This window comes from Sciurus carolinensis, chromosome 5 (genome assembly GCF_902686445.1).
Source record: "Sciurus carolinensis chromosome 5, mSciCar1.2, whole genome shotgun sequence".
Taxonomy (NCBI): Eukaryota; Metazoa; Chordata; class Mammalia; order Rodentia; family Sciuridae; genus Sciurus; species Sciurus carolinensis.
This window is the reverse complement of record NC_062217.1, coordinates 123,323,268-123,336,319: the sequence shown is the minus strand read 5'-3', so window position 1 is coordinate 123,336,319 and position 13,052 is coordinate 123,323,268. Positions and strand designations below refer to the sequence as shown.

Below are 13,052 nucleotides of genomic sequence, written 5' to 3'. Positions count from 1 at the left end.
CTTGTATTCTGAAATAGATGTTCCTACCTTGGTCTTTAAAAATATCACAATCCTATGTGATCAGATTAGGACTGCAGAGTACCAAACAAACCTCTTTTTTTTTTTCTTTTAAGGAAACTTTTTTTTGGCTTTTGGAATGATGAATGGAAGGTTCTAGTAACAATAATAGAGCTTACTATTGTTTAGATCTATAATGTCCTTCAAAGGCCCATGTGTTAAAAGTTGGTCTCCAACTACGGCTCTGTTGAGAGTAGTGGAACCTTTAAGAGGTAGGGTCTCATTAGGAAGTTAGATCATTGGGGGTGTGCCCTTGGAGGAGATACAGGGACCCCACCCCTTCCTGTTTCTCTCTTTCTCTTCTTGGCTGCCATGAAGTAAACAGCCTCCTCCACTATGCGTTCCTGCCATGATGTACTGTACTGCCAGAGGCCCAGAGCAGAGGGCCAAACAACCATGAACTGAAACCTCAGAAAGTGAGCCAAAATAAATCTTTCCTCCAGGTTGATTCACTCAGGTATTTTGTGAACACAACAAAAAGCTGACTAACACAGCTCAAAATTCTATCCTATAATTCTTCTTACTGTAAGTGTAAGATATCCTTGTATCGTCCCTTTTAGATATGGAGGAATTGGGAAGGAGAGTGGCTCTGTGGTCATTCGTGGAAAGGCTGTGAAGTGTAGTTTGCTCCAAGAACCTGTTTGTCTGGGCAGGGGTTGTAGCTCTGTGGTAGAGCACCTGCCTAGCATGTGTGAGGCACTAGGTTCCATTTTCAGCACCACATAAAGGTAAATAAATAAAGGCATTGTGTTCATCTACAATTAAAAGAAATATTTTTTAAAAATGCGACCTATTTGTCCTCTTTTTTTCAGTAGACATTTCTTTTGTTTTTTCTTCCCTCCTTCTCTCCTTCCTTCTTCCCTCTTTCCTTCCTTTCTAACTTCCTTGGTGTGAGTCTACGGTGCTAGGGACCCACCCCAGTGCCTTATACTTGTACCCTGTAGGCAAACCGTATCATGAGCTACACTGTCAACCCAAAGAAATTTATTTATTTATTTTTTCCAGCTAAAGGAGTGTTTTTATGTGTATGTAAGGAACATGACTTACCTTAGGGTTAATAGGCTCAGTTTTATTATTTTATCTTTTGGTTCTTTTTGGATATATATAACAGTAGAGTGTCTTTTGACATATTGTACATACATGGAGTATAACTTATTCTAATTAGGATCCCATTCTTGTAGTTGTACATGATGTGGAGTTTCACTAGTTCAGTTTTATTCCTTTGTGATGACATTTAGAAACAATTCATATGGATGCAGCCTGTATGGATATTTTTTAAGCAGACAGAAGGTTTTTTGTCCTGGATATGCTGGATCTCCATCTCCTTCTTGCCTCTGCATACCTGCCATTTATTCTCTTGCATGTGACCAGAAATAAAATAAAAGTTACAGGAAGGCTTGAGAATTTGAATTGTCTGATACCTTGGCAGAAACTTGGAATCTTTTTTTTAGGTTTGGGGAAATTTAGCAAACAAATTTGAAATTAAACTTACTTGTAGAAAAAAAGAAAACTTGTGATCCTAATTCTGAGTGAGATTAGTAATATGACATATAAAAAAAACCTTATGTTTTTCAAAATCTATTATATTTGTAGTCTCTTTATGTATCTTCCTATTTACTATCTGAAGTTTTATTTATTTGTTTGTTTATTTATTCATTCATTCATCTAGTACCTAGAGACCTTTTTCATGAAGAATGCTTCTGAAATTTACCATTATTTGTTTTGTTATTTTTCAGTTTGACTCTTCCAAGGACTGTGATTATAGCTTTTTACATGATTTGTTTCTCAATCTTGGTTACTGTACCAAGTAAACTCTTTCTTCTCTGATTGCATATGTCTAGCCTAAGGATGGAATTTCTTTCCCAGGTGGCATTCTTTGGTACAGATTTGTTATTCCACTTGAGAGGCACATATATACTGCCTTGTCACAGCCTTCTGTTGGCCCATATTGTAGGCCTGGTCACAGGAACTCTTTAATGGCTCTCACAGTGTTAGTGGTCCTAGCCTGTCTGTTCCTTATCTTTTGAGTGGGTGTAATGATGCTCCACTCTGGTTTACATCATGGCAATTTTTTGAAGGGCTAATGGCTGGGCTTCATAAGACTTTTAGATCCTTAGATGAAAGGTGTTATTTAACCACAGCAAGACTTTGTACTGGGAGCACTTTCCCAAAGAGCTCAAAGTGCTTGTCAGACTGTCTTTACTCATCCTCTTATTGTCCTGGTAGGGAGGCAGGTGGTTAAGCATTATGATAAAGTATAAAATCGTGTTATTACTGTTACTTTTATCTGTAAATGGGGTAATTGTGTAAAGGAGGAGTTGGTAAAACAGATTATGAAAGAAAACCACTGGGAAATTTTCAAATTAAGCATGAATTTACTGTTACTGTTCATGCTACTTTGAGTTTCAGAAGTCTAAATTGCAGACGTGAAAACAGTAGAAAGCATCCTTTCTTTGGAAGTGGGACCTAGTACATCTTTCCAAATATTTGCACTAATCAAACTACTTGTACTTGTTTTTAGTTGTACCAAATATTACTTAGTATACAAGAATGGCTAATAAATTGTGTAGGATTTGTGTGTATGTGTGTGTATTTAAAAAAATTTTTTTTTTTTGGTGCTGAAGATTGAACCTAGGGCCTTGCACATGTTAGGCAAGTACTCTATTACTGAACTATACCCTCAGCCCTATCATGTATTTTGAATTCTGGACTTTTAAAACAGAACCCCACCCCCCTTTGATGTGTGTGGTACTGGATATTGATTCCAGGGCCTTGGGCATGCTAGGCAAGTGTTCTACCACTGAGTATACCCCTAGCACTTTTTATTTTTTTATTTTGAAACAGGGTCTAACTTCTCAAGTACTGAGGCTGGCCTTGAACTTGCCATCCTCCTGCCTCAACTGGTATTACAGGTGTGCACCATAGCGTCTAGTCTGATTTTCCTCTTATCCAAGTTGAAGTTTGTTTGGATCACAAATAGTTCACTGAGACTACCAGCATGAGAAGTAGACTTTCTTAAAAGTGGGATCTTTGGCAGGGTGTGGTGGCACACACCTATAATCTGAACAATTGGGATACTAAAGCAGGAGGATTGCAAGTTTAAGGCCAGCCTTAGCAATTTAGGGGAAACCCTATCTCAAAACTAAAAACATAAAGGTCTGGGGATGTAGCTCAGTGATAGTGTGCCCCTGGATTCAACAGTAACAGAAAAGGAGGGTGTATCTTTGAGGAGAGTGACCGCGACCATTACAGAGCTGTAGGTTAGAGGGCTGACTCTGGGGATCCACCAAATCAAGTCTCACCCCAAAATCCAAACAGAAAAGGTAATGATGAAAAGCATGAAAGGAACTTTAATCAGTGTAACTATTTTGGGAACACAAGGGGATGTGTTTCCTTTGCTCTGTCTTTGAAGGATTCACAATAACTTTGAGGTTTTCTAGAAAGAGGAATGAGGGCAAGAGTGGAGGGTTTGCATAGCTAGAGGCTTTTCACAGCTGCCAGTATAGGTGATCTTGATGAGATGTGGTCTGATTTGTAATTAATCTCAGGATTGGGTCGTGGTTGGCATTTAACCTGGATAAGAAAGTTACTCTTGCCTGGTGGGGGGTGGGGGTAGCTTCCACTCATCACAAGATGCTTACTGGGTCAGACCTTGTCCCTGAAATTCAAGATGACTTGGAGCAGAAGAGATGGGTGCAAGATGATGGCAGAAATGCCAAGTCTTTAATCCTGCTTTTAACCACTCATCAGACATTTGCAGGTAAAAGTGAAGAATCTAAGGCTTTGTTGCACTACATTTTCTAAGCTTGAAGGAAGAGAATGAACCTCATTTCAGGAACCAGATATGCTGGGATCCCCAGCAGATTTACCATTATGCTATTGGGGATTGGCCTTTATTCAGTTTTGTAGCTTGAGGGTCATGTCACCATAGAAGAAATGTCTCTGAGAAAGGGTCCCGAAGAATTCCTGTAGAAGAGGGGAACTTGACTTTTACGGCAAGTGGGGTCCTTGATATACACAATGAAAGAAAATATAAGCACATGTCTGTAGAGAGACAGATTGATTTAGGAAAGCAAGGAATACGCTTTCAGGGTAGAATGTGAGCCATCTTGATTGTGAGAGGCACACTCAGTGGGTTTCCAAACTCATGTTTTAAAGGAAACTTGGTGAGTAGTCGTATGGTAAGTTACGGGAGGCTGACATCAATCTGGTTGTCCTCAGGAGTCTTAAGCTGACGTGGTCTCCATTATCTGATTGATAAATAATGTTGGAAGGTTCCCTAAATTATAGGTTTCTAAAAATGCCATATCTCTCTTAATCTGTTTATTGGTAGGCTAATTAACTGTGTGTGTATGATAATTTTCATAAGTGGATGAATTCACAGTAACTCTCAGGTTTACAGATTTCCCAGAAACATGGGAGTGACAGGCATGGGAGAGAGACTAATTAGGGTGTGACAGACCTGGAAAGGTATACAGAATTTTAAGATTTTATTTCTTTGTTGGGTGTGGTGGTACATGCCTATTATCCCAGCTATTCAGGAGACTGAGGCAGGAAGATCACAAGTTTGAGGTCAGCCTTGGCAACTTGGTGAGATTCTGTCTCAAAATAAAATAAAAAGGACTGGGGTTATAGCTCAATGTATAGTTCAGTCCCAGTACTATGAAAAACAAAATAATATAATTTTTGTCCTTTATATTTTCTTTCTACCTATTCCTTATGTTTTTTTATCCTACCTCAATCACAGATATGAGAAGGTTCCTCTTGACCTCTCTCCCCACCTCTGTCTGGGATTTCCAGTCTCATTTTTGCAGCCTCTTTGCATTCAGAGTTATTTCTGGTCTTTGATGGTTGTGACATCAGGTATGAGAGGAAGGAGTAGAATGTCTGAAATGAATGCAAAGAAAAATGACCTTAGTTAGCCCTTAAATCTTGCCATTTGTTTTCTTTCAGTGGATACCATTACCTTGCCAGAAATCAATAATTCCCTCTGTGCTCTCCCTAGGAAACAAACATGTACAAACTGAAAATGGTAGGAACAGGGGACAGTAGGATGGTCGAACTTTATCTTGCAGTTCTTTGTCAAGGAAGCCTTGGTTTTGACACAAAATATTTCATCTCAGTGGCTTGGTAATAAGAAAAGTTTGCTTAATTTTTAATGATACCGTGTGTATGCAGTAAGGGATAGTAACTGTCTGGCTTTGCAGTTTTCAGGATGTCATACTGTTTTGGGTACTAAATTTTCTTCTTAAATCAGGGTAACACTTAGTATTGACTAGTTGATATCACAAATGCTGGCAGTCTTAAATCATTTATACATATCACACCCATGCACATGCACACACAGACTTTTTTTCTTTTGGTACCAGGGATTGATTCCAGGAGCACTTCCACCACTGAGCATCCTCAGTCCTTTTTTATTTTTTATTTGAGATAAAGTCTTGCTGAGGCTGACTTTGAACTTGTCATCCTCTTGCCTGTCCACCTCCTGAGTTGCTAGGATTTACAGGCATGTGCCACTATGCCTGGCTCTTAAATTGTTTTAATTTCCTTATCAAGTATTTGTCTTGTGGTTTGTGTTGCTGTTCATTGTTGTGTTCCTGTAGAGGAGGAGGTTTAGATCTGTGCATGTATCAGAGAAAAATGTTTCATAAAGAAGGTGGTTTAGGTTTCAAAATCCCCAAGGGAATTGTTACAAAACAACAGAGGAAAAAAAACTCAATGTAACTTAAATACCTTGACTAGATTCCTTTTTTATTTAAAATTTTATTGTTAGATCTATTATTTTCTAAACAATAGAACACTTTGCTCTTCATGAACTACTTTAGCTTCAAAAGAACAACCAAATTTCTTTTTTTAAACTTGTAGTTTAAGCATTTTCCTCTTTCCCTATTCAGGTACCTAATTAAATGGAGCTGTTAGGTTGATTTGTGCTTATTTTCATCTAGAATTCAATTAAAATTCTTCCAGCTGAGCTAAAGCCATCTGACTCTTAAACAAGGTCCAGAAAAGAGGTGGCAGTGAAAGCCAAAGAATGTGTTCCTGTCAGTCTTTGGGAGTTGTCTGTGTCAGCGTTTCTCCCTGTGGCTCAAGGGGTCCATGGTGAGGGCAGTAGAGGACAGGGGTTAAAGGACTCAGATTCAAGAGTTATCCTGCCTAGGGTGAATCTCAGTTTTCTACCTTACTTTGTAGGAAAGGAAAGGTTTCTTTTCTCTCCATCACTTGGTTCAGGGCTGAAACCCCTGTAGCTAAAGACGGATTAATAAGAGGAAATCATACAACCTCAAGTTTATATGCCAAAGGAACCTTCAGAAATGAAAACCCAAAGAAACAGGTGAACATATATTTGTATGCTTAGGTTTGACGAAGAGTGGTGTGATGAAGAGTGGAGATATATATATATATATATATATATATATATATATATATATATTATATATATATACACACACATACACACACACACACACACACACACACCACACACACACACACACACTTCTAGTCTCTCCTCTCTGATGATAGGATGGGATTCCTAGGGAAGAATTTCCTTCAGACAGATAAGGGAACATCAGAGAACCCCTCCCAGAGCTTCCAAAGGAGAAACAAGGTTTGGTCAGAGAGGCCTTGATTCTAAGGCAGCATCTAAGTCCTTCCAGTCTCCTTTAGCTCAGAGTGCTCAGCATGCCAAAGGTCCACACTTTGAACATCAAGTGCTCAGTAGTATTCCACATCAGGAACTGGAGCTGAGAAAGGAGCCTAGATTTTGACAAAGTATCAGTGTCATCTTCTGAGCCCCAACATCAACAAGGCCTATTTGTTCAGATTCTTCTTTGTGTCCTGTGTCCTTCACAGATAAGGATGTCCTTTTCCCCTGGTCTGGGAAGGGCACCTCTCCAAAGAAGGGAGAAGGGCAATGGAAGGCAAAAGAGACCTTTCTGCTCCTGCTGCTCTCTCAGTTGCTACAGTGTGTATTGAGGGCAATCTGTTCAGAACCCCTTGAACTTGCTGTGTGCCTTCCAAATCACAGGTTCAACTATAAAATGTGGGCTTATAGTAGTGTGTGTTTCCTAGAGTTGTGAGGCTTTCATGGAGTGCCCTCAGCATGACACCTGGCACGGGGGCTTGCTCAGTAAATGCTGGCTCTTGTGATCTGTATTTTATTTGTGTTTTTGTCAGTACAAATACATTCTTATGGTTCATTCTTGATATTTTAATATATAACATTCTTGATATTTTAATATATAACAGTATTGGCATTAGGTCACTTTGTTTTAAAAATCTTCTGTTAGGAAAAATGTAAGTTCATAAAAATTTAAATTTACATGGTAAACATCATAAGCAAACTCAAAAGACAAATGACAAACTGGGGCAAACTCTACTTGCAATTTGTAACACAGACAAAGGGATCATTTCCCTAATGTATAAAAAACTACAACTCACTAAAAAAAAGTGGATAGTTGTAAAGCTCTTTATGATGATATATTTCCACTTAACTGCCTCAGACTCCATGTCTTTAATGCATATTCTCAGCCTATCATATCATAGCTTGGAGCACATATAGCTAGAGATACAGCTGTGGTGTATAAACAAACCTGCATTTTATTTCCCCCTATAAAATAGCTCCCTCTCAGAAATACTCTATACTGTTCGCCCCTTATGCTGATTTTCCCTATCTCCTTCCTGTCTTAAAGTCACCGAATCTTCTGTTTCATCACTAGTATTTCGTGTCTGCTCCAGGCTTTGCACTGCTGCTGTTAGTCTAGAGACACACTGTCTGCCTCCTGACTGAGCCTCTACCACGGTCTCCTTGCATTTCCCTCGTTTCCTTCTCCGAGCATCACTATATGCTACACCTACATTAATCTCCTTAACCATGCTTTTCATCAACATACTGTTTAAGACCTTCGGCGTTTTCTCACCAGCTAGGATGAAGTCTAATTTGTGAACCTGACCTTCTGGGTTCCCCTTAATCTGTTTCTCTCTCCTTGTGTTTTTCTCACTGCCTCTTTGCAAGACCTCTCCAAACATCTAGACTGTCTGGTTGGCCTATCCTGAGATGCCCATTTCTGCCTTCATTCATCCAGTCTCCATCCAGTACTTGTCATGAGGCCCAGCTCGGTTCCCATCTGCTCAGATGCCTTTCCTAGATGCTCCAGCCCTCGGTGTCCGTTGTTTCCTTGTCTCTGGTGTATTTATTGAGTGTTTGTACTTCTCATCTCATACTAAATCTTTGTTGTAATATTCTTTTAGGTAAATTTTTTCATTGAAGTGGAACACACATATGGAAAGCATGCAGATCATAGAGAAAAGCACTCAGTGACTATATAAAGTGAACACACCCACGTCAGCATTCCTTTCTTCTGATTCACACTCTGTGTCCTGTAGATCAGGGAGACAAAACCATGTCATTTGCCTCTGCAGAAAAATGCTTAACATCAAGTGCGCAGTAATATTCTACATCAGGAACCAGAGCTAGGAAAGGAACCTAGGTTTTGATAAATAAGAAACAAGTAGAAATTTGAAGGAATTCTTGGAATTTGCATTACTCACTAAAATTCTTTCTTAACAGTTAGAATTGAAATATGTTCCCCCTCCTCCTTTGATTAGAAGTAATATCATTTTGATTAGTTCTGTTCAGGAATTCCTTGATGGTAACCTATAACTCAAACCTTTAAATCTAGTCTAGTCATTACTGATATCATTGTTATTCTCTTTTCAGACATGTAGATGTACACAAACACCTACCACATTAGTTTTAGTTGTCATTTTGCCCAACAAATATTTATTGATCATTTTTCCCAATAAATATTTATTGATCATACTGTTATAGCATATAGTGAGAGTCAGCTCCTCCCTTCACAGGGCTTAAAGTCTAGTATGTCACTGGAAATAATTGATAGAACTAACAGGAAGACTTACCACTAAAAATATAACAATGATTAAACAATAAAATGAAAATTATTTCTAAAGAATCTGTTACAAAATCATCACAGCCATCCAGAGAGAATAAGAACACAGAGATAGGAAAGACTAGATTGAAGATTGGTACTGTCTCGGGGACTTCTGGATAAGAAATCCGTCTGATGTAATGTTTTCAAAAGGTATGAAAGAAGATAGCTACTTAATAAAGGTGAATACAAGGTTAAGGACTGCCAAGAGATCTTTAGGCATACACCTGTAAGCCCGGTGATCTGGGTGGCTAAGGCAGGAAGATCATAAGTGTGAAGCCAGCCTTGACAACTTAGCAAGACCCTTTCTCAGAAAGTCAGGGTGGGGGCTGGGCGGGGGAGATAGCTCATTCGGTAGAGTTCTTGCCTTGCAAGCACAAGGTCCTGAGTTCCATCCCCAGCACCGCAAAAAAAAAAAAAAAAAAAAAAAAAAAGGCAGGGTGGGGCCTGGGGATGTAGCTCAGTGGTTGAGCATCCATGCGTTCAGTCCCCAATACCACCAAAAGAATCATTAGAAATTTTCTAATTTTCAGTAGCATTTTACAATTTACTTCATCTTATTGGATCTTTGCCCATTATGACCTTTTACCCCTACAGGGTTAGTTCAGTGAGTGACACACCATTTCTACTTGGCCACATGGAAGTTTAGCACTCTTGGCATAGCTTATGCTGGCCTTAGTGAAGTATGAGAATTTATGTTCAGCTTTTTCTTAATTTTTTGTAAATACTGCATTGAAATCACATCTGGTTACCTTCATTATTACTATGTTTTATTGTTTCCTTTCAACCTGAAGGAAGAGATTCTCCCTGGCAGATGATGATGTTTTAAGGTCACCCATATGAGACAAAATAAAGGCACAGGTAGGTCATTCCAGCTCCTCCCTGTGGCATCTCCATTACTTAGAAACATAGGCAGAGAGAGAAGGTAGAGGATGCAAAGACTGCCAATCCTTAAAAAGCAAATCAGTCTGTAAAACTAAAAAAAATTTTAATAAAAAAAAGAATAAAAAAAAGTGTTATGAGCTCCCTTTTTGTTTTGTCTTGTCTTTTATTGCCTCTGTAGTTATATCTTTTCTGTACCTAAAAGACTTCAGTTTGCAAAGCCATAAATCTGTCAAGTCTCATTGATGTGGCTTTCACTTTAAATTAATGTTCAGCAAAGGGATTAGTAGATAACCCTTTCAGACTGAATTTTTTTACAGAAAAGGATGGATATGGTTTGAACAGACTGCCCGGGCCAGGAAGAGAAGTTAATTGTGTAAATCAATACAGGCGAGAGCTGGTCACCTTTCTGAAAAACAAGACATTGCAGCACACAACCTCCAAATAGATCTTTGAGGTCAAGTTGATGTCATGTTGAAGAATCAATATTTACTGGGCTTTGTAAAGTTAGCCTTTAATGAACCTCAGTCATGTTTCTCAGCCATTAATTGCAGGAAGAGGTGACAGTGACTGAAGTTCATGGGTATGGGAGGTGGTATAAATCAGAAGTGAAGAGACAGTCACTTGTCAGTGTGCAGAGGTCCCACCCTAGGTTCCACTCAGGCATTGTTTGTACATGTATTGAAAGGCTTTCTTAGGGCAGGAGTGTAAGTTAGTTAGTGGTAGAATGTGTACTTAGTGTGCTCAAGATCCCAGATTTGGTCCCCAGCACTGGGAGGGAGGAAGGGAGGGAGGGGGAGGGAGAGAGGCTGGCTGACTTTCCTGGGGTCTTACTGACATTTTAAGAAAGAACAATTCTTGCATCCTAACAGAAGGTAAGATCTTTATTCTTTGACACTCATTCTCCAAGCACTGTCATTTTCTTGTGACATTTTCTGATGTCATTTTGGATTCTGCCTTATAAATGTGCTAATCACAAAGTCAGGTACCTCTTAGAGTATAACTCCTCCCTTCTTTGAACACACTTGGAAACTTTTATAAAGTAGAGAATTGTAGTAAAGAGCATGTGCTTGAGGATGCCGGCTTGAATCCCTATCTAATTAAAGGTCTTTAATGAACATTTGTCTTCACCCTCGTTAGTTCAACTAGTGGGATGTTCCTCTGATTGTCTTCTGTGTCCCTCACTGGATTGTCCAAGTCATCTGTAGGTCAGGAGCCTCATCTTCTATTTATGTTAGTCATTGCTTCTAATAAATGTAGTTGACAAGAGAAAGTAATGCCTTGTGTCAAGTTTTATCGGGACCGTAGCAAGTAAGTTACTAAGGAGTCTTACTTCAACAGTAACTGAAAGTCAGAAGCAGTTTTGTCAGGCTCTGTGAATCTGGGCATGCCTCTTGATGTTTGTTGCAAGTTCTTGGTCATTTCTGCTCAGTAGATAAGTTATTTGACTTTCCAGCCCCTTTCTTTGGTGCATTTTGCCAGGGGAGACTTTAGAATTAATCACAGGGAAAAACTGGCTGTTCTTTTCTCACTCCACCCTCATCCTTCCTCTCCAGGATCATTACTCAGAATCAATACTGAAAAGAAAAACAAGAGAGGTTTATTGAGATTGTTTGGGTTGTTTTTACAAGAGAGCCCCATGGCTGTGTCTCAGCTACTAGGGAGGCTTAGGCAGTAGGACTGCAAGTTTGAGGACCCTGTGGGCTACTCAATGGGAATCTGTCTCAAAATTAAAAGGAAAAAAAAAAAGTTTTAAAAAGGGAGAGAACCTGATATTTAATATATTCACTTGTAATTCTCTTTATTCATTCTGGGTTGTCAATTCTTCTTTGCAGTTGTTTGAGAACTTCTACTTTGGTTCCCTAAAGCTCAATTCCATTCACATCTCTCAGAGGTTCACAGTAGACAGCTTTGGAAACTATGCCTCCTGTGGACAAATTGACTTCTCCTGAGGTGGATGTTGGAAAGCTGTGGAAACTGAACATCTCATGAGGTGCTGAAGAAGAGTGTTTTCGCTTTAATTGCCAAGGGTGTGGGGGTGTGGAATTTTGGATGGTGATTTTCCTGGGTGGTTCCCCGCTAGACTTAACCCTGCCTTTAATGTTTAGCCACACTCACCACGTGGTCAGCCAGATGGTTGTGGGCACAAGATGGTTGTTGGCTTGTTCTTCTTTTTCTTCCTTTTTTTAATTTTTTTTAAATTTTTATTTTATTTTTTTGTGGTGCTGGGGATTTGAACCCAGGGCCTTGTGCTTGCGAGGCAAGCATTCTACCAACTGAGCTATATCCCCAGCCCTCTTCCTTTTTTTAAAAAGGCAAAATACACATAACATAAACCATTGACATAAATCTTAACCATTTTTAAGTGTGCAATTCAGTATTATTAAATACTTGCATAATGGGCAAACATCATCACCATCTCCAGAGCTTTGGAGTCATGTAAGACTTGAAACTGCACCCACTAAGCAATATTCCTCATTGCCCACTCCCCCTGCTTTCTTATGGTTTTGACTGCTCTAAGCAGTGAAATTCACAGTGTTTTTCTTTGGCTTATTTCACTTTGCATAACATTACTAGAGTTCACCAAAATGCACCCTTTTTAAGGATGAATAATATTCCATCAAATGTACATACTTTACTGCCAAAAATTTCATCTTTAGCAAAGTAATTCCTTTTTAAGTTATTTTGCTCAAACTGTCCATTTTCTTTGCAAGTTGGTCCTTAAAATATTGGTTGGGTTTCTGTTCCTCCACCCATCTGCACCCTGACCTTCCTGTGCCCCCGTGGAGTTGTACTGTAGCTCTTTTCTGTTTGCTTCTCAGGGCAGCAACAAGGAAACAGCGATATCAGCAGACTGCGGAGTATGTGGGAAGAATGTCCGCAGCAGAGCAGCAGAGAGAGGAGTGCTCCCAGATGGCTTTGCTAGCTGTCCCATCAGTTCTCCCAGGTGCTCTGCTGGGGAGCTCCAGTCCTCCTCCCTCATCATATTCTTTGTCCCTGTCCTCTCCTTCCTCCTTCCTTCATTCCTTAATCTTATCTTGATTCTTATTTTCTGTTCTTTGAGTCTGCCTCTCAACCCTGTGTGTCAGGGTAGCTACGTTGTGAGGACTGCATCTAATCACAGTCGAGGATTTATCATTTGTGAATAAACGCATTTGCCAA

The 13,052-nt window shown here is 39.4% G+C and overlaps 1 protein-coding gene across 8 annotated transcripts in view; it reads left to right on the top strand.

The window, feature by feature from the left end:
• Positions 1-13,052, top strand: part of Ascc1 (activating signal cointegrator 1 complex subunit 1) — a 97,455-nt gene extending 84,403 nt beyond the window's left edge. For 6 of the 8 annotated variants that reach the window (XM_047551863.1, XM_047551866.1, XM_047551862.1 and 3 more), the window contains 2 exons: positions 11,726-11,883; positions 12,713-13,052. In XM_047551863.1, the coding sequence (XP_047407819.1) occupies positions 11,726-11,842 (117 nt within the window). In that variant the 3' untranslated portion in view covers positions 11,843-11,883; positions 12,713-13,052. Of the gene's footprint in view, positions 1-9,802; positions 9,870-11,725; positions 11,884-12,712 lie in introns of those variants that run through there. The other 2 variants (XM_047551867.1, XM_047551869.1) reach the window with 2 other exon arrangements.